The sequence below is a fragment of the Scatophagus argus genome, chromosome 9 (genome assembly GCF_020382885.2).
Source record: "Scatophagus argus isolate fScaArg1 chromosome 9, fScaArg1.pri, whole genome shotgun sequence".
In the NCBI taxonomy this organism is placed as follows: domain Eukaryota; kingdom Metazoa; phylum Chordata; class Actinopteri; family Scatophagidae; genus Scatophagus; species Scatophagus argus.
In genome coordinates, this window is record NC_058501.1 from 25,718,646 (window position 1) to 25,738,167 (window position 19,522).

General features: G+C 46.7%; 3 protein-coding genes across 4 annotated transcripts; 2 read left to right on the forward strand and 1 right to left on the reverse strand.

Moving 5' to 3' along the window:
* Positions 1-297: 297 nt before the first annotated feature.
* On the forward strand, positions 298-3,906 carry decr1 (2,4-dienoyl CoA reductase 1, mitochondrial). Of its 2 annotated transcripts, XR_006844226.1 has the most exons (11): positions 298-425; positions 1,347-1,552; positions 1,695-1,752; positions 1,929-2,015; positions 2,109-2,256; positions 2,352-2,451; positions 2,611-2,683; positions 2,771-2,917; positions 3,002-3,064; positions 3,150-3,419; positions 3,767-3,906. XR_006844226.1 is itself a non-coding variant. In XM_046398265.1 (10 exons), the coding sequence occupies exons 1-10, from the start codon at positions 324-326 to the stop codon at positions 3,207-3,209; spliced, it is 1,044 nt and encodes a 347-aa protein (XP_046254221.1). In that variant the 5' UTR covers positions 298-323; the 3' UTR covers positions 3,210-3,729. The 2 variants fall into 2 exon arrangements, 1 of the variants encoding a protein (XP_046254221.1); XM_046398265.1 differs by lacking the exon at positions 3,767-3,906 and having other exon boundaries at positions 3,150-3,729.
* pnp4b (purine nucleoside phosphorylase 4b) lies at positions 3,751-6,842 on the reverse strand. Its single transcript, XM_046398266.1, has 7 exons — positions 6,700-6,842; positions 5,599-5,771; positions 5,402-5,505; positions 4,829-5,004; positions 4,557-4,747; positions 4,107-4,186; positions 3,751-3,987 (listed from the first exon to the last, which is right to left on the reverse strand). The coding sequence occupies exons 1-7, from the start codon at positions 6,720-6,722 to the stop codon at positions 3,850-3,852; spliced, it is 885 nt and encodes a 294-aa protein (XP_046254222.1). The 5' UTR covers positions 6,723-6,842; the 3' UTR covers positions 3,751-3,849.
* Positions 6,843-9,184: 2,342 nt separating this feature from the next.
* LOC124064121 (ankyrin repeat domain-containing protein 34A) lies at positions 9,185-19,514 on the forward strand. Its single transcript, XM_046398262.1, has 2 exons — positions 9,185-9,564; positions 15,277-19,514. The coding sequence occupies exon 2, from the start codon at positions 15,361-15,363 to the stop codon at positions 16,960-16,962; it is 1,602 nt and encodes a 533-aa protein (XP_046254218.1). The 5' UTR covers positions 9,185-9,564; positions 15,277-15,360; the 3' UTR covers positions 16,963-19,514.
* Positions 19,515-19,522: the final 8 nt, after the last annotated feature.

Consider the following 19,522-nt stretch of genomic DNA (forward strand, 5'->3'; position numbering starts at 1 on the left):
AACCAGAAGTTAGTTTGTTGTTGAAAGTTTTAAAACGTTCCAAAAATATTGTGTTTAAATTGAAAAACTGTTCTTACAAAACAGTAAGAATAAACTATAAAGAATAGAGAAGAGTGAATTAAATGTGACTGATGTTATGTGTCCTTTTCTTTTATTGCTTCCTATGACTTTTCCCACAGACCCACAGACATTTTGTGTCTGTGGGATTTCATGTATACTACATTTCGTACGAACACTTGTATAACAATGTCGTTTTTAATTAGGTAGAACCTCTCAGATGTCCTGTCAAACATTTTAAACTGACCCCTCCGAGCCATGTTGGTATGATCCGGGTCAAAGGTCGTCGAGGCTCGAGCAAGATGGCGGTCGCAGCAGTTTGGAGAAAAGCAGAACTTTTCAGATCCGTAAAGCTTTCGGTTCACAGGGTGAGAGAACTTGAATTGAATGAATTAGATAATAATAATAATGATTATAAAATAAATTAAAGTTTTGAAAATTGCGCAATCCGAGGCAGAGGCGAGCTGCAAAAACAACATATTAACGACCAATATCAACAATCACTCGTCAGACGTTGTTTGTGATGGTGACACGCAGGACCGTGGAGTCTTTAACACGGTGTGAATCACTCGAAGCAGGACGTTATGGACAAATGTGTTTTGACCTTTGACCCAGTTTGTACCAGCCGCAGCACAGGACGAGCGAGTCAGTTACTGACGTGTTTCCTGTCTTTTCTTCTGCTTTTTCAAACACGTTGGGACGCTTTGTGTTTGAAGTGATGTGCACATTCTAAATAATGTCTAAAATATATCAAAGATTAAGTGAAGTCTGTAGTCGTGTGGTGCGGTCATGTGACCATCAGGTGGCGCCGTTAACACCGGGGTGAGCAACCAGCAGACTTCCTGTCTAAACGTTTAATGAAAACTCGGTGAGGAAACAATAAAAAGTATTTTTGAAAGGCAGAACTTCAGTTTTTTCATGTTCCCGTAATTGTCTGGCTTTTTCAGTTTGGTTTCTGCGTAGTTTCTTCTAAAATGACTTTATTTTAATACAACAACCAAGATCTCAAATCACAGTCACACAAAATTACTCAAATGTTTTGCCATAATGCTTATTTTATGGTGTCCCACATAATCTCACATGATGTTGTTGCTGGTGTTCTTTTAATTTATGAATCTAGTTTATGGTTTTACGTGACGTGACGGCGTGATTTGGTTCAGTAACAAACACTTGAGCGTGATGTGTTTCCTGCGGTAAACTGAAGTGAAGGCACTTTGAAATTCCTCGACTGTCGCTCAGATTGTTTTTGTTCCACAAACCGTGAGGGAATTCTGTTTGGTTCCTTCCAGTCATGGTTCCATAGCTCAGCGGTTCTTCCTCAGGAGTTCAGTCCTCCTCCTCAGTCGCGGTTCTTCCCGCCGGCTGAAGGCTCCATGCTGCCGACAGGAAGTTTCAGTAACAAAGTGGCGTTCATCACAGGAGGCGGGACAGGACTGGGCCGGGCCATGACCACCACCCTGTCCCAGCTGGGAGCTCAGTGCGTCATCGCCAGCAGGTCAGAGCTCACGTGTTTTTCTCTGTGCCGGCGACATTCAGCTTTACTGACAACTAAAACCTAAAGAAAACTTTTTCAACTAGCTGTCGGGTGACATCCTGTGGATTAATCCTGAGGTCACGTGTGTCTGTTTATTGTTCAGAAAACTGGATGTCCTGCAGCAAACAGCCGAGGAGATCAGCAGCCAGACTGGAAACAAGGTCAGAGACCAGAACCAGAAGTCACGATGTCACAGTGTTGTCATGCCGTCTGGATGACGTCACGGTGATGTCATGCAGTCCGTTCAGACTGATGTTTTGTATCTTCGTGTGAAACTAGACTGAACCAGATGTGTCTGGTCTGAACTGGACCCACCTCTCTCTGGTTCTGTCCTCAGGTCCATGTGGTTCAGTGTGATGTCAGAGATCCTCAGGCCGTCTCTCGTTGTGTCGACCAGATGGAAACTCTGACAGGACTTCCAGATGTAACGCACACACACACACACGTATTTGTGTGCAACCGTCACTGATGAAGGACTCGACTGTGACTTGATGTTCATTCGTTCTGATTGGTGCAGGTGATCATCAACAACGCAGCGGGAAACTTTATCTGTCCGTCAGAGCGTCTGTCGCCAAACGGCTGGAAGAGCATCACAGACATCGTCCTGAACGGGACGGCCTTCGTCACTCTGGAGCTGGGCAAGAGACTGATCCAGAGTCAGAAAGGTCAGAGGTCACTGAGAGGCCGATCCAGCATCAGTTAAAGTATGAATGATATTAAATTAATTGTTGTTGTTTGTGTCTTGTTGTCATTTGTACAGGTGCATCCTTCCTGGCCATCACCACCATCTATGCTGAGTCTGGTTCTGGTTTTGTGGCCCCGAGTGCGTCAGCGAAGGCTGGAGTTGAGGCGCTCTACAAGTCAGCCTGAACTTTAACTTTTCTGCAGTACACAATATGAACATAGCTGACCTCAGATCAGTCCACTGCAGTAATCATGATGTCATTATGATGTTGGTCATCTCTTGCATGGCTGCCATGACAACTGTTGTTGTTGTTGTTGTTGTTGTTGTGTGTCAGGTCTCTGGCTGCAGAGTGGGGACTCTACGGCCAGAGGTTCAACATAATCCAGCCTGGACCAATCAAAACCAAAGTACTGACCACATGATGATGTGAGTTTGTTTGCGGTTGTCTCGTATTGTTTGCCTGTTGTTTGTTATGGTTTGCTTGTTGTGTTTAGGGGGCGTTCAGCCGTCTGGACCCGACTGGAACCTTTGAGAAGGGGATGATTGACCGGATCCCGACCGGTCGACTCGGGCAGCCGGCGGAGATTGCTAACCTGGCAGCGTACATGAGCAGCGACTACGCCACCTGGATGTCTGGAGCTGTGAGTTCAGGCTGCTCTCAGGTCGTAGTTGGGACTGATCTCAGGTCAGAGCACACCTGTAGCTGTTTGTGTGTTTGTTTTCAGGTGATTCGGTTCGATGGAGGAGAGTATGTGTCGATGGCTGGAGAGTTTAATGGTCTGCGCAGGGTGAGTGTCACACTGAAATGCTTCCCGCTGAAGCAAGTTTTCATTTATCACATACTTTTAATAACAAAGTTTGTTTGTATCTCAGGTGACTCCAGATCAGTGGAAGGTAATGGAGGCAATGATCAGAAACACCAAGGGATCCTAAAAACACTCCAGCAATCCTCACTGGACCACAACACCCAGTCAGATCACAGTGTACAGGTGGAGCCTCTCACCTGCTGATGTCACGTTGAGGAGAAAATGTGACAGATCTCTGCTCTGAGTTTTGATGTTGTACTTGACGGTTGATCGTCCACTCAGCTTCGCGAACAGAAACGGGATGTCATGTGACCAGCTGCACATGCTCAGTGTGAAGGTCAGCAGCTGCTGTTTAGACTTTGAGGGTTTGAAGGTTTGATTTTTATGTCAGGCTCAGATTTATGTTTTAGTTATTCTGTTCTTTGAGTTTTATTTTAGTATTTTGTTACCTGCTTGTGGTCCGTCTGTGAGTTCAGATGGCGATGAGATGAATGTTTTCTGATGTGGTTTGGAGATTTTTGTATCTCAGCTGATTTCTTTAATGTGGAAACTGTTTCTTCATGTTTATGCTATAAACATACAAACTCTTAACTTCTCACAGCAGCTGAGAAACAGTTGAGATGTTTAAAATAAAACAAACTAAATCAGCACGTTTTCTTTACGTGATGTGTGGGTCGTTTAAAGGACACTTTTATTGTGAAGAACCGAAACCCAACAGCAGACTGCAGCCTGATCAGCACACGGTGATGGACGTGGATCCTCGTGGCTCAGTGGGTGTTGATGCTCTGCTGGCAGCGGGAGATCAGCGTGGTGACGAGTTTCTGCAGAACCTCCGCCCGCATCTTACTGATCTGAAGAACCTCCTCGTGGTTCACCTTCTCCTCACGACTGTAGTCCAGAGACACCTGCAGCTCGGCACAGGTTCACTTACAGGAACGGCCCATCTGAATGTTCATTTCTGGGTGAACTGTTCCTTTAAGTGTGTGTGTGTGTGTGTGTGTGTGTTATCATTTTAAAAACTGACCTTGTTGGTGATGAGGGACAGACCGAGAACTTTGAGTCCACAGTGTTTTGCCACAGTCACCTCAGGAACTGTACTCATACCTGCAGAGGAGGAGTGTGGACAGCAGAATGAGAATCGATTGATCCACCCGATGAAGACACGTAACCGTGTCACTGTGCACTTCAGATTCTCCTTCAAGGGCCCCTTGAAGCTTCAGCTTCGTCCAGAACCTGCAGCTCTTCTAAAAGATCGACAGAAGGCAATCTCATCAAAGACTCTAAGACTTCTAAGTCCTCCTTCATGAACTTGGGAACCAGAAAGTTCCCAAGAACCAAGAGACCCTCTTGGGTCCATATTTACCTCTGCAGGCACCCTAGATCCTAGATCTTAAGTTCCTTAAGGACACTCTACATGTTTTAGTCAAGACGGTGTTTCTGCCCGCCCGCCCGTCTGCCTCACTTCCTGTCTTACCCACAGAGTCACAGCCCAGGATCAGCAGCATTCTGGCCTCGGCGATGGTTTCGAAGTTCGGCCCGCTCACCATGCAGTAAACTCCTTCCCTGATAAAGTCGCTGCAGCTGAGCTCAGAGGCCACATCCAGCGCCAGCCGCCTCAGGTCCTTACTGTACGCATCAGACATGCAGGGAAACCTGATCCCGAAACTACAGACACACAGACAGCCAGTCAGCCACAGATTCATCTCTGACTGACTGTCTGTCTGTCTGTCTGTGCACTGGACTCACCGCTCGTCATTGGGTCCACACAGCGGGTGTTGACCTGCGAATCCCGGCAGGTTGATGTGGTCTTTGATGATCATGATGTCTCCAACTTTAAAGTCTGGACAGATTCCTCCTGAGGCATTCGTCACCAGCACAGACTCGACACCCATCAGCTTAAAGATCCTCACGGGGAAGGTCACCTGAGACAGACAGACGGGTTGACACGGTGGTTCACAGCCTCTGAGCTTTACACAAGCTGCACAAGGAAAAACAAAACAAGCAACACTAAAGAGAAACCCGTTTGGGTCCTGGCTGGTCCAGATTCACGTCCTGGAACCTCAGTGGATAACTGCTGCCTTGTGGGCCCAAAACTCACAAGTGTGGACATAAGAGGACACAGGTGAGGAGGAGCCTAAAAAAACTGAAAGTAGCACTCAGGTCGGTGCACAAATGGGGACATCACAGAGGACAGCGACTGGCTCAAGTCTGCCGAACCACTGCAGTCAGCCCCCACTGCATGCTGGGTAAAATGGCTGACAGCTGTGATCACTGGTTGTGTTGTTGCATTGGACATCACTGTTAGTGATGACGACTCACCTGACAGAGGGAATAACCTTCGTACAGGTGGAAGTGACCCTGCATGAAGACACAGGAAGTGTCCTCGATCGTCCCGAACACCAGACGGCCTTCATGACCCGTGACTGACACAGAGACGGAGAGACAGCAGGTCAAAAACAACCTGACGGTCAGTCTGCTGTCATCGGTTCAACAGACAAATGGGCGGGCAAACTCACCTGTGCTGATGGGGAAGTTGGGGATGTCCTCATACCTGAAGGTCTGTTTGTTGGCAGCTCCGTCGGCCAGCAGGCCGAGTCCTGAACCACAGATCACTGCGACCTTCGGACGGTGGCTCGTGTGGTTCAGCAGCCACTCAGTGGTCAGTTTGTAGTGCTCAAAGGAGCAGCAGCTGAGGGGGAGGAGGGGGGAGACAGGGTGAGTGCAGGGAGCTGTAGTCCAGTGTGGAGGTCTCTAAAGCTACATGCAGTCAGTCAGTTGACTGTGAGAACATGCTGACCTGCTGTGGTCTCTACAGTGAAGAGTAGACTAAAAACTTCCTGTTTGATAAAGCTTATAGTTAGAGCTGGCCTAGCCTGGTCTCTAGTTATGCTGCTATAGACTTAGACTACCGGGGGCCCTCCCATGATGCACTGAGCTCTTTCTTCCTCTCCTTCTGCACACATTCATGTCCCATTAATGCATATGACTAACTCAGCTTCTTCCCTGGAGTCCTTGTGCTTTCTGGTCTCTCAGGTTCTCATGGGTCGTGGTTGGACCTCCTGCTGTGGTCCTGCTCCAAACTCACTGCGATGACTACCGTTTAGTCATAATCTACACTGCGTCGGGGTCTGCTCTGAGGTTTCTGTTGGGCTTCTGCTCTAACTTGGTGCTACATAAATACAGTGAATTGACTCAGGAGGGATTAGACTGATAAATGAACATGAAGACACTTCGGAGATGATTAACAGGTTTTTATGTTCAGAGGAAACAGCAGATTTTAACCTCAGAAACTGTAAAAAGTTAAACTGTAGCTCATGTTCAAGGCTGAAAACTGAGAGGAAGATTCAGACTCAGCTCATCAGAAATGTTCATAAACCCTCAGCTGCTTCCATCAACGTTGGACAAACTGACTTCTTGGTTCTGATTTAACGAGCAGCTTTAAAACAGCATGTTGGAGGAGTTTCACATGAACACATAAAACAGTCTGTGTGCTGGACTAGTCCGTCAGGTCGTCGTCACTGAACAAAGAGCGCCTTCAGGGTCTCTGAAGTGCGTCAGGGAAACAGAAGAACAGCAGATGATTAAGTTAATAAACGCTGTGACGAGGACAGCCTTACCAGGAGTTTCCTTTGGTGTGCATCGTCCAGTCGCAGAGACACAAGAAGAAGAAGAAGAAAAGCCGAGAGTTGGACAGTGAGAGTGAGCTCTCCTCTGATTGGTTGAATCATTCAGGGGAGGTCGTTGACTCTGTGTGTCTGTGACCTTTGACCTCAGCAGTTTGTACAGCTGAGGGTCAAAGTTCAGCAGGCGGTGGCACCAGCAGAACCAGATCAGACATCATGTAGCTCAGAGAGCTCGTGATGTCCTGCAGTTCTAACATGAAGGTAAAGAATCCTGAACGGTTCTGACTGATGGTTTCTGTGTGGGGCCTCAGACCCGACTGGGCCTTTCTGAATCAGGAATTGTAGCTCAAGTGGACATCAAGAGATTCTGAAATGGATCACTGGAACTTAGTGAGATGCTGGACTGTGTTTCGTCAGCTTTGACAGTTCGGGGGGGACAGCAGCTACCAGGAGGACAAATCCTGAGACCATTTGTCTAGTTTGCTGCAATTGGAAAGTGTCATGAGACAACTTTTGCTGTGATTTGGACTTCTATAAATAAATTGAATTGAACTGAGTTGAATTTCCTGCTCATTTATGCCTGAGCCTGCACCAACATCTGGCATTTCATCCAGCTGCAGAACCAACCGACCTGCTCCTTTCATTTCATTTCATCCAACAGCATTAATGGACAGACCCCTGCTTTCTGCTCCGACAGAGAGGCTTCAGTCAAACTGGAGGGTGACACACAGCTAATGAGCTACGATAGCATCCTCCATTCTGGACTCCCTGGGTCCTCGTCCACTCAGATGTCCGCTTCGCCTGGACAGCTTCTTATTGGCCGATGGAGCAGAAAGTTCACCTCAGTTGAACTGATCTAATCATGACGTGTTTAAAAACTGCTCTGACGGGACTGTCATGCTAACAGGTCTGACTTAAATATATACTGAGCTAAAGGCTAACATGCTGATGCAGGTATAGCGTTTGCCGTGTTCACCATGTTAGCATGTTAGCGTTGACTAATTAGTACTGAAGTCAAAGTACAGCAGTTCCCTTTGGACAGAGCCGGGCTAGCTATTTCCCCCTGTTTCCAGTCTTTATGCTAAGCTAAGCTAACAGGCTGATAAATAAATACCTCATCAGAGTAATTCTACGTGTGACTTAGAGACACACACCCTCACTTTGTGTGTGTGTGTGTGTATGAGAGAGAGAGAGTGCGAGGTAAAGAGCTGTGTGTCACCGTGGGAACGCTTCTGCTGGAATCCGGCACATCAGTTGCTATGGAAACTGTGTTTCCATAATAGCAACTGGGTGTGTGCGTGTGTGTGTGTGTCCTGCAGTATTTCATTTTTATCATCAACTTATCAACTTCAACCAATAATAATAATTATAATAAAATTAATATGGCAGTGACGATCGGGGTCCAAACAGAAACCCCTTAAACACACACCACACACACCACACACACCACACACACACCACACACACACACACACACACGAACAACCACGCTGTTGGAGAGCTGGACTTCACCTCCAAACCCTGAGAGGAGGCGATGCTGCGACTGCACTGCCGGGAAGAAGTGGTTTCCACACACCTTCTCACAAGGTGAGACGATGATGTCACAGGTGTCAGACCAACATCACATGACAGGTATGTTTGTCTGTGTTTTACAAACACAACATTTTCCTGCTAATGCTGCCTCATGTTTCTGCCGTCATTGTTAATGCTGCATCATATCTCGGTCCTCAACGTTAATGCTGTGTCATGTTTTGGGTATCATTGTTAATGCTGTGTCACGTTTCGGGCATCATCGTTAATGCTACGTCATGTTTCTGGCCTCGACATTAATGCTGGGTCATGTTTTGATCCTGCTGACTTCCTCTTCACCTGGTGACCTGGAAGATGGCAGGCCGCACAAAGACTACAGGTATTTGCAGACCGAAGAGATAAGTGAGAGATGATCCAGAAGGTGTCCTGATCCAGATTCAGAATCTGCATGAGGCATCAACAGCCAGGAGAGAGTGTCTGGTCCAGCAGAGAGGAGGGAAGGGAGTGTCCCTGGGTCCTGGTTCTGGGACCTGAAGATGTTTTTTTCTGATTGAAACGACTTGTGCAGAGCTTCGTGATGAGCCGATCTTTTCAGTCGGGCTTGTTGGATAAGGCTGAACGTCTAAACTCGGGCAGGAGGTCTCGGCACAGCAGGACTGCATGTATAGATCTCAAACTAAAGTCAAATATTCACTTATCAAGATAAAATCGTGAGAATACTTCATCTCAGTGACATAGAGGGTCCTGTGATTTATTCTACAAAGGTCAGGTGTTCCATACCTGAGAAACTGATGTTTAAAGATGATTTAACAAAAAAAATGCAATAGTTTACATGAGTTCAGAATTTAAAATATTGTAAAATTTGGGGATAAAATTCTGAAATTTCATCTGACAATCTGAATTTTTCATGAAGACTTGAAGTTTATCTGGTGAGATTTGTGGTATTTGCGTATTTGCGTATTTGCTCATTTTGATGCACTGTGAGCTCTTTTTGATCACTCAAAAACACGTCACACGTGTGTATTTGCAGACATGTAAAACAGAGATGACATTTAAATGATATTTCCAGGCTTTGACCAGCAGGGGGGGCGGGTGGCCAGCAACAGCGTAGGGCCGTGAATCTGCTGTGAGCGGCTCTGACAGCTCAGACTCTCAGGAGGAAGAGGAGGAGGAAGAGAAGGAGGTGGAGGAGTGTCGGTGCAGCGACTCGTCAGTCAGTCAGTCAGTAAACAGACACAGCAACCGTCAGTACCGGAACTAACGGACAGTAACGGGCGGTAACGGTCGCTGAGATGATGAAGATGATGATGCTTCTTCTCGAGCTTGGCGGTAAGAAAAGGAAAAAAGCTCCGCATGTTTTCCTGTTTCTTGGCTCATCCCTCCATCACTGCTCTGCAGAGACTCACTCACTCCTTCATCTTCATCAGCAGCCGCTAACGGAGCGGGTTTAACGGCTGCTCCCAGGGAGAGAGAGAGTGTGTGTGTGTGTGTGTGTGTGTGTGGTTTTAACGGGATAAAACGCAGTGAAGTCACCACATGCGACAGTTTGATGATGCACCAAGAACACATCATGTAGCTGATACTGTGTGTGTGTGTGTGTGTGTGTGTGTGTGTGTGTGTGTGTGCGTGCGTGCGCGCGCGCGACATGCTGCTGTCGTTAACTTCGCAACCGGTGTGTAAATATAGAACTTACTGCGTCAGAGCGGCGAGCTGACGTAGAAACTCGGTAAATTTCCGGGTCTGGGCTATAAGCCGCATTCCTCCACAGTCACACAGCTTCATCATCATCATCATCATCATCATCATCACTGAGCAGAAGCCTCCACCTGAGTGACAGGTGCAGCAGCGGCGCGTGACCCGCTGCTGGTGATGATGGACACGCGTTACTCTGACCAATGATTAGTAGGTTTAAAAGTATTCTGTAGTTCAGTTAAAGTAGCCATGCAGTACTGCAGTCTAGTGGTGACTCAGGATGGCTCTACACACACTAACCGTCCACTTTATTGGCTGTCATGTGGAAGGCCTGCAGACTCTTCATGCTTGGTTGACTGAACTGCTGAGCCTTCTTTCAGTACTGATGCTGACATTCTTAAAGGGATAGTTCGCACCAAAATCAAACCTGATATCAGCTGAAGAAATGTCTGCCTTCTTTTGGATATAATGACCTTCAGTCAGCAGCAGCGTCTCTCCAGAAGTCATGTCCTGGTTACTTTAGGTGATCTACAGACTTTGTTGTGAGCAGTTTCACAGAGAAACTATTTTCTTAACACATCTACTCATGGATGAGAGGCCCATGCACACAAACACTCATTGCATATTCACTGGCTGGGCTATAAGCCAGCTTAGTTAGCTTAGCTAGCCTTTCACCCATGAGTTGATCAGACTGAGACGGTTTAGTTCTACATGAAACCATTTACAACAAAGTCTGTGGGCCTGACCCGCACCAAACAGTGCCAACCAAATGTAAATGGACCACAGGTTGTAATTGTTTCAGGTGCATGTTCATTATTCAAAACAAATTCAGCTGTTTAGTCATGATTTCCTAAATGTTTCTTTATACATCCGCATGGATGCAAAGAAACCAGAAATTAAAAACTGGGGATGAATCCTCAATTTTAGTGACCTGAAATTCACCAAGAAATTTGGGTTTGAGTGTGTGTAAATGAAGATGGCTGACATGAGAGCTCCCCCTGGTGGCTGGCTGCAGTACAGCTCATAAGCTCCTCCCCCTCCATGTTAGCAGACGGGACATGAGCCAAACTAAAACCTCGAAGTACACATAAGATAACTTTTTCCAAAGATGTTTTCTGACGATTAGGTAGTTCTTATCATACTGATGTTTGTTCAAGTGTTTATTTTGGTTTTAATTAGTTTATTGATGCTAAATAAAGGGGCTGGAATGTCATGATTGACAGCTGAGTGCTGCTCCTGATTGGCTCAGATAGGTGTGTGGGCGGGACCTCGATACCACAGCTCCACCTGCCAATCTCTACTGCAGACTCTGACTCCAAATGACATCACCAGAACAAGATGGCGACACTCGTATCAGGGACATTTTGGATTCAGTTTTGTACAGTAGGGCAGCATCGGCCATCTTTGTATATATCAGTGGCCTTACGTGAAGACAGGAGGAGGGCACTGAACTACTGATCACAGTCAACGTCAACATTATCCAGAACATATTTGGAAAACAGAATTGTCCATGCTCTCATTTCCTCATATACAGCATACGTAATGTTTACTTGATTCATGAGACAAACAATAGGTATAAAAATTAGGGCTGGGACTGCGTTAACGTGTTACTATCGTTGCTCACTTGCTCACTAAAAGAACTGCGTTAATGCGCGATAAAATAAAAAATGATAATTGTGAATGAACATCAAACGTTTACTTTTGGATCCTCCTTCTGTGTCTTTGCTGTATGCAAATCTGCAGGTTTCTGTTGACTCAGTGAATGCAGATGCACAGTGAAAACAGCTGACAGTCCGAAGTCCACCTGTACCTGTGTGTGTGTGTGAAGACTGTTTGGTTTAAAGGCTCAGGTGAGGCAATGCTGGCTGCGAGAGTTAAGGTTAGTGTGAACAGAGGCTGAAGTCAGAACGTGTGTGTGTGTGTGTGTGTGTGTGTGTCCATATGTTTGCTCTCACACTGAAATTCAAACACCGAGTCTGTCTTCGATCATCCAGCAGGCAATAACACCTTGTACACACAGTACAAACAGTACATTAGTGTTGTACTTTCAACAGCAGTATTTGTATTACTGTATCATTCACATGTGGTCTGCTGCTGAAGTTTTCTCCTTCTTCTTCTGCTTCCTGATCTTTTGTTCACAAATGTGTTGAAATCTGTGTTAGTGAGGACAAGACAACCTGTCCAGGGGGTGTGGCACATCAAGATGCTGATTGTCTGACAGGTGTGCTTGGACTTGTCACAGTAAAAGTCCTCACTAAAATTAAACAAATCTAAAAAATTCATACTGCATAGTAGACAGACAGACAGACAGACAAACAGACAGACAGGCAGATAGATAGACAGACAGGTAGATAGATAGATAGATAGATAGATAGATAGATAGATAGATAGATAGATAGATACTTTATTGATCTTGAGGGAAATTCAAACATCCAGTAGCCCGTTACAGCAGTGTAGGTTAGTCAAAAAGTAAGCAAACAAACAACAAAACAAGGCCTAACTGTTAGTGGGAAGAATAGACTAAACATACTAAATAAACTAAATAAACTAACATATGCTACATAAAGTACAGTAGAGTGCAGAGAAAGCAGGTCGACCAGACTGACTGTGTGTATAAAACCAGAGCCTAAAGAGCCACAGTGTAAACACATGTAAACACATTGTTACTCAGAAATGAGTTATAAAGTGCAGGTTAACTGTGCCAGACAACATAAGGTAAGGTGCCTAGTGGAATAAATGTCCAATAAATAAATGTGATTTTTACACCTGATGTGACTCAGGCTCAGACTGTCGCTGGGATCGTGACCCCTGAACCCCCAGAGATGTGTTGTAGAGTCTAATGACCAGCAGGACAAACGAGTTCCTGAGTCTGTTTGTGGAGCAGGTCAGAGACAGCAGCCTGGTGCTGAACACACTCCTCTGACTGATCAGAGGTCTGTGCAGAGGGTGGGAGGCGTGGTCCAGGATGGACAGGATCTGATCCAGGGTCCGTTTTTCTGCTACTGACACTACAGAGTCCAGCTCTGTGCCCACCACAGGTCCTGCCCTCTGCACCAGTCTGTCCAGCCGTGTTGCGTCCCTCTTCTTGATGCTGCCTCCCCAGCACACCACAGCATAGAAGAGGACTCTGGCCACCACAGTCTGGTAGAACATCAGCAGCAGTTTTTTTGCAGATGTTAAAGGATCCCAGCCTCCTCAGGAAGTACAGACCACTCTGTATATTTCTGTGTACCAGTACCAACAGTGTTTGTTGACACGTGTTTATGTTCTCTGTTCTCAATGTCAAAGTCAAAGTCAAAGTGTACTTTATTGTCAAAGATCTATGTAACAGGGGTTAGCACAGAAAATTGAAATTTCGTTTGACCAGTCTCCAATGTGCAGTAAAAACTAAAAACTAAAACTAAAACTAAACATGTAGGTAAGACAGTGACAATAATTTCACACACACACACACACATGCACACACACCCATACACATACACCCACAACAGGCACACACAGTGTGCAGTAAAAGGACAGCATCCTGATAAAACTATGTACAATAAAAATACACACACACACACACACACACAGTCATAGCAGCAGAAGTACAGTCAATGGACATACCGGTATGTGCAGTAGTGTAGATGCAGTATGTAAGGTGCAAAGAGTAAAGTGCGAGTGACATGTCATGAAATGTTCATGGAGTGTTCATCAGTGTGTTGATGAGTCTGATGGCTTGTGGAAAGAAGCTGTTTCTCAGTCTGCTTGTGCGGCACCACATGTTGCGGTAGCGCCTCCCTGATGGTAGTAGGGAGAACAGTTTATGTGCTGGGTGAGTGGGGTCTTTGATGATGGTCATTGCTCTTCTGGAACAGTGTGAGGTGTAGAGGTCCTGAATGGCTGGTAGTGGTGATCTGATGATCTTCTCTGCAGTCCTCACCACCCTCTGTAGTGCCTTCTTGTCTGCAGCTAGACAGCTGCCGTGCCAGACAGAGAGGCTGCTGGTCAGGATGCTCTCGATGGTTTCCCTGTAGAAGATGGTGAGTGCAGATGTGGGGAGGTCAGCTCTTCTCATCCTCCGCAGGAAATGAAGTCGTGCCTGTGCTTTTTTGACCAGGGAGGTGGTGTTTGTGGTCCATGTGAGGTCTTCTGTGATGTGCACTCCAAGGAACTTTGTGCTTTTCACCGACTCCACAGCACTGCCATTGATGAAGAGTGGGATGTGTGGTGGTTGTTTTTTCCTGAAGTCCACAGTTATTTCTTTTGTTTTGTCGACGTTGAGTGACAGGTTGTTCCTGTCACACCAGTTGATGAGTTGGTGTACCTCCTCCCTGTATGCTGTGTCATCGTCGTCACTGATGAGTCCCACCACTGTTGTGTCGTCAGCAAATTTGATGATGTGATTTGTTGCAGATCTGGCACAGCAATCATGGGTCATCAGTGTGAACAGCAGAGGGGAAAGCACACATCCTTGTGGCACCCCAGTGTTTATGATGGTGGTCGCTGAGGAGTTGTTTCCGACTCTGACTGTCTGCGGTCTGTTTGTGAGGAAGTCCAGCAGCCAGTTGCACAGTGGAGTGTTGATGCCTATTGCACTCAGCTTGTTCACCAGATGTTGGGGGATGACAGTGTTGAACGCAGAGCTGAAGTCGATGAACAGCATCCGTGCGTGACTGTTTTTGTTCTCCAGGTGAGCCATGCAGAGGTGGAGTGCTGTTGCTATGGCGTCATCAGTGGAGCGCTTGGGGCGGTATGCAAATTGATATGGGTCCAGAGTAGTGGGGAGGGTGGATGTAATGTGGGCCTTTACTAGTCTTTCAAAGCACTTCATCATGATGGGAGTGAGTGCTATGGGTCTGTAGTCGTTTAGTGATGATGCTGGTGACCTCTTTGGTAGTGGTACAATGGTGGTCGCTTTGAAGCTTGCTGGTATGGAGGCTTGGTTCAGGGAGGTGTTGTAGATGTCTGTGAGAACATCAGTGAGTGAGTCTGCACAGTCTCTGAGCACACGCCCTGGAATGTTGTCTGGACCTGCAGCTTTTCTGGGGTTCACCTTGAGTAGGGTCCTCCTCACGTCTGCTGGGTCCAGTTGAAGTGTTATGTTGTCTGGGCTGACGGGGGCTTTTGTAGGTGTTGTTTTGTTATTATCTTCAAACCGGCTGAAGAAGGTGTTAAGTGAGTTGAGGAAGTCTGTGTTGTCCTCACACAGTAGGGGGGCTGGCCTGTAATCTGTGACTGACTGGATGCCTTGCCACAGGCGTCTAGTCAGTCACAGATTACAGGCCAGCCCCCCTACTGTCTTGACAGCACACAATACGGTTCCACTGTTGTTACCACCTGCACTAAACTTTCCTGTTTCTCCTGCAGGTCATGTGACTTCTCGTGGAAGATGGGCAGCGAGTGATAAACTAGCTTCCAGTGGACAGGAGGCCTGAATTGAGCTGAGGGATCATGGGAGATGGTGGACCCCTGCAGACCGAGGGGAACGCCCTCCTCAAGGCTGTCTTCCAGGGGAAGCTGAGGCTGACCCGACTGCTGCTGGAGGGTGGAGCTTACATCAATGAGGGCAATGAGCGTGGAGAGACTCCCATCTCTGCTGCCTGCTTGGCGAGCTACGATGACCCGCAGACCCGGCAGAGGATGGTGAGGTACCTGTTGGAGAAAGGTGCTGATCCAAACATCCCTGACAAGAGTGGGAGGACGGCACTGATGCACGCCTGTGCTGAGCAGGCAGGGAAGGAGGTGGTCTCCCTCCTGCTGGAAAATGGAGCTGATCCCAGCCTGAAAGACTACTCTGGCTCCTCTGCCCTTGTCCACGCCATCAACAAGGGAGACCGTGAGACTCTGCAGGTGTTGCTTGATGCCTGTAAGGCCAAAGGCAAAGAGGTAATCATCATCACAACTGACACGTCTCCATCAGGTACTAAGAAGACCAAGCAGTACCTTAACTCGCCCCCCTCGCCAGGTATTGTGGACAAACTATCTCCAGCCTGCATGTCTCCTTCTGAGGTAGAGATTGGCACCTCCTCGCCAGCAGGAGACAAGAGCAAAGGCGATGAGGGGATCTTCAGCTTCACCCTGACCTCAGCTTTACCTTTACCTTCAGCTCGGCCTCCAGGAGAAAAGAGACCGCCGCCACGCAAGCTGCTGAAGAGGCTGAACTCAGAGCCCTGGGGCCTGGTAGCTCCTTCGGTGCTGAGCGGGGTCCCTCAGGAGAGGGTTGACGGAGGTCTGGAAGAGGAGAGCGGCTGTGACCTCAGTAGGACGATCTCTGAGATTAACGGCCTGTCCATCACAGAGCCGGCGAGACCTCTGTTGTCACGGCGACACAGCATTGAGACACACGACCCCTGTTCCCCCAAACTCATTGACCGGTCCTGCTCTGAGGACTGCGCGGCCCTCTGTAGTTCCTCCTGGGCCGACAAAGTCCAGCAGCACCAGATTCTGTACCGCAGAAACACTGCCCCAGAGTCCCAGGAAAATGCTGGGGGACCTGGGGCAGTCGCAGCGCGAGCCCTGACTCACCCCAAACTAACCCGGATGGAGCACTATGAGTCGGACACTCATCTCTGTCCGGAGTCCATCCCCGGATCTCCAGACTCTGGTCGGGTGTCCGTGGAGCGGAGGAAGTACAACGCCTCCCCACTCTCTTTGGTCACCAGCTCCTCCAGGGAGTCTCTGGAGAACATTCCCAACTCTGTGTCCCCCATCACCATGCGCCGGCGCCACCCAGGCCTCCTGGAGCGGCGGGGCTCTGGGACCCTCCTGTTGGACCACATCTCCCACACCAGGCCTGGCTTCCTGCCTCCGCTCAACATCAACCCCCAGAGACCCATCCCTGACATTCGGGCCAATGGCAAGCCCACCTCCCCCATCCACTCTGGCCCGAAGATATTGGTTCCTGTGGCCCCAGCCTCACCAAAACGAGGCCCCGACTTCAAGATGAAGAAGAAACTGATGAGGAGACACTCCATGCAGACGGAGCAGATGAAGCAGCTCTCCACCTTCCAGGAGATCCTGGCTGAGAAAGTCATTGAGTCCAACGGGGATTGATGACAGGAGGCACTGGAGCAAGGCATGATGGGTAGCTGCAGAGACTATTAGGGTGGTGATTTGCTGTATAATTTACTCCTGAAGCAGCTTCATCAGCACCTCACTGACCGACTCAACGCATTTAAAAACCACACTCTGGTATTTATGGAGGTCTGCACGGATGAAGGAGGATTTTATTAAACTTATAAGGGGTTCAATAATAACTAACTGACTAAACCAGTTTTAATCCCTGGCTCTGAGGTTAACGTTAGCTTAATGGTCTAAACCAAAAAAGGAATACAGAAGTGCTGCCTCAAAGATAACTAAACATCAGACATATGAGGTTATTTTCTATTTGTGATGCAACGTAACAAACAAAGTATTCATTGTTTAATTTTGTTGTTCCTGCTAACAATTGAAATCTTAGAGTTAAACACTATCTCATCACTCAATTCTCAGATCAATAAGAAGTTTGTTGTCGAGCTGATTTGAGCAGGTTAACCTGTTTGAGGGTCTCCTGTTTTTGTCTCCGCTGACCCACAGGAAGTTTTCTGCATCAACAATCAGTTCACACGTTCCTGATGCTTCCACTGAACCCTCAGTTGTTTTCCACTTTAAGCAGAAATAATTGGACTTGTTCGATGTTTACAGATGCACAATTTGCACTGATTTCTGTAATTTTTCTTACAAAACACAAAGCGTCTGCTGCACCTGAAGTTCTACTGATGAAACTGAGATCTGAAACTCTGAAAACAAACTGTCATCTCTTCATTAACGAAGCGGATATATTTATTTTGTGTGGAAGTGTGAAACTACCTACTGCGCTGTATGTACTGTAATTATCAACACTAGTCAGTGTAATAGTTGGTATTTCTGTGTAAATGCTCCTGAGTTCCTCTGGGTGAAATGGTCTTTATTTTACAGTTCAGAGGGACATTTGAAGTGTCCTGTCCTGACAATGTTTCTGTACTTAAATCAACATCACGGTGTTCACAGCACTGAGCTGAGATCTGGATCTAATTTGTACTGGGATGACGTAAAATGAAACATTTTCTTGTTTATGATATTCCAAAGAAGTCATGTGGACGGTTTGACGACGACGAACCAAAACCTGCTGAAACTGTAAATATTGTAAAGATGCATCTGTGCAATAGAGCCTGTACTGTAACATCAACCCTGAAGCACTTCGTCCAGTTTGACACAAGGGGGCGCTGAAGGACAGTTAAAGGAATAGTTCCACGATTTTGTGTGTTTCTCCAGACTCTGAGGAGAACATAGCAAACAGACTCATCTCTGTATGTCCAGTTTGAGCTCCAGGGCAGAGTTAATCTAGTTTAGCACAAAGAATCTTAACAGTAAATGTAATTTGAAACATGTGCTTCTAATGTCTCTCTGACATAGTGATAACTCACAGGGTTAGTTTGAGAACTACTTTAGCTGGAGAGCTAGCTGCTAACATGCTAACACCAGCTGGTCACTCTACCTCTCTGAGCTTCTTTCTGTTCCTTGACATTTAGTTAATCATTTCATTCAGTAACGAGGCACTGAAGAGCACAAAACACCAAACACATTTGCTAACAGTTAGCTATGGAAGTTGGCTTGTTAGCTTAGCTCAGTTGTTAACAGGACAGCAAATGTCTGCAGTTGTGTCAGAATGATGTCAGCAGGACAGCATGTGATTGAAGTGACGTTTCAGCTACTCTTCAGTAAACCAGTGCAGCGGGGAGATCAGACACACCTGAGAATTTCATTCTGGATTTAGGATTTAGCTGCTGACAAATAACAAAATTTTCCTTTAAAACTGTGAGCCTGAGCTATGACTACACAGATGCTGAACACCAAGAAAGGTTTTCTTTTTTGCTGGAGCTTTGCTGACAGCTTCCCTTGCTTCCGCTATTTGTGCTAAGCTAAACTGAACCTGGACTCAGAGAGATGAAACTGATGTGAAGCATGTGACTCTGCAGGAGATTTACAGAAATGTTAAGTTTAAATGTCTCTGTAATCTGTTGATAATGTCTTACTGCAACTGAAATGTTTTTTTGAAAGCTCTTGGCACTTTGGCAGTTTTCTTGACTTGTTAAGAATTAAATTGTTTATTGTCGCCCTAAATTCAGGGCTGAATGTCAGAAGCTTTGGAATAATTTAGTCCTGACCCGTGAAGAGTTTGTCATGTGACGTTTTTCCTGCAGGTGAGGCTGCAGGTGAACTCTTCTGACAGTCGAGTGCGTTTGGTTTTATTTTGACAGGCGCCAGCAAAGTGTCTGTCCTTCCTCTTTTATCAGAACAGGTGTGTGACAACACAGGTGTATGACATCACCTGGGACATATCAGAACGAGGAGCTTCAGCTCAAATGAATGAGGTGAACAGCTATCATCTGTCTGTCACTGAGCTGCTCAAACTGTCAGTGACCAGTTGAAACCGGTCTGATCCGGTTGATGGACCTTGTTGTTGTTCGTAGATACTTGAAGTTTAAACTAAATCAAAGTATTTTTGTACGCCTGTTAGCAGATAGAAAAGTCTCTAATGAGTCTGTGATCTATTTTTCTTCTTTCACTCTGATTGTAACTCAAACTGTGGAAT

What these genes read in the sequence shown, in the direction of transcription:
- pnp4b (XM_046398266.1), bottom strand. Translation starts at nt 6,722, where the DNA reads ATGCACACCAAAGGAAACTCCTG. An exon ending in CACACCAAAGGAAACTCCTG is followed by an intron (nt 5,772 to 6,699) that starts GTAAGGCTGTCC and finishes CCTCCCCCTCAG; the next exon opens with CTGCTGCTCCTTTGAGCACT. An exon ending in TGTCCCTCATCACCAACAAG is followed by an intron (nt 3,988 to 4,106) that starts GTCAGTTTTTAA and finishes GCCGAGCTGCAG; the next exon opens with GTGTCTCTGGACTACAGTCG.
- LOC124064121 (XM_046398262.1), top strand. Translation starts at nt 15,361, where the DNA reads ATGGGAGATGGTGGACCCCTGCAGACCGAGGGGAACGCCCTCCTCAAG.
- decr1 (XM_046398265.1), top strand. Translation starts at nt 324, where the DNA reads ATGATCCGGGTCAAAGGTCGTCGAGGCTCGAGCAAGATGGCGGTCGCA. An exon ending in CAGTGCGTCATCGCCAGCAG is followed by an intron (nt 1,553 to 1,694) that starts GTCAGAGCTCAC and finishes TTTATTGTTCAG; the next exon opens with AAAACTGGATGTCCTGCAGC. An exon ending in CTGGACCAATCAAAACCAAA is followed by an intron (nt 2,684 to 2,770) that starts GTACTGACCACA and finishes TGTTGTGTTTAG; the next exon opens with GGGGCGTTCAGCCGTCTGGA.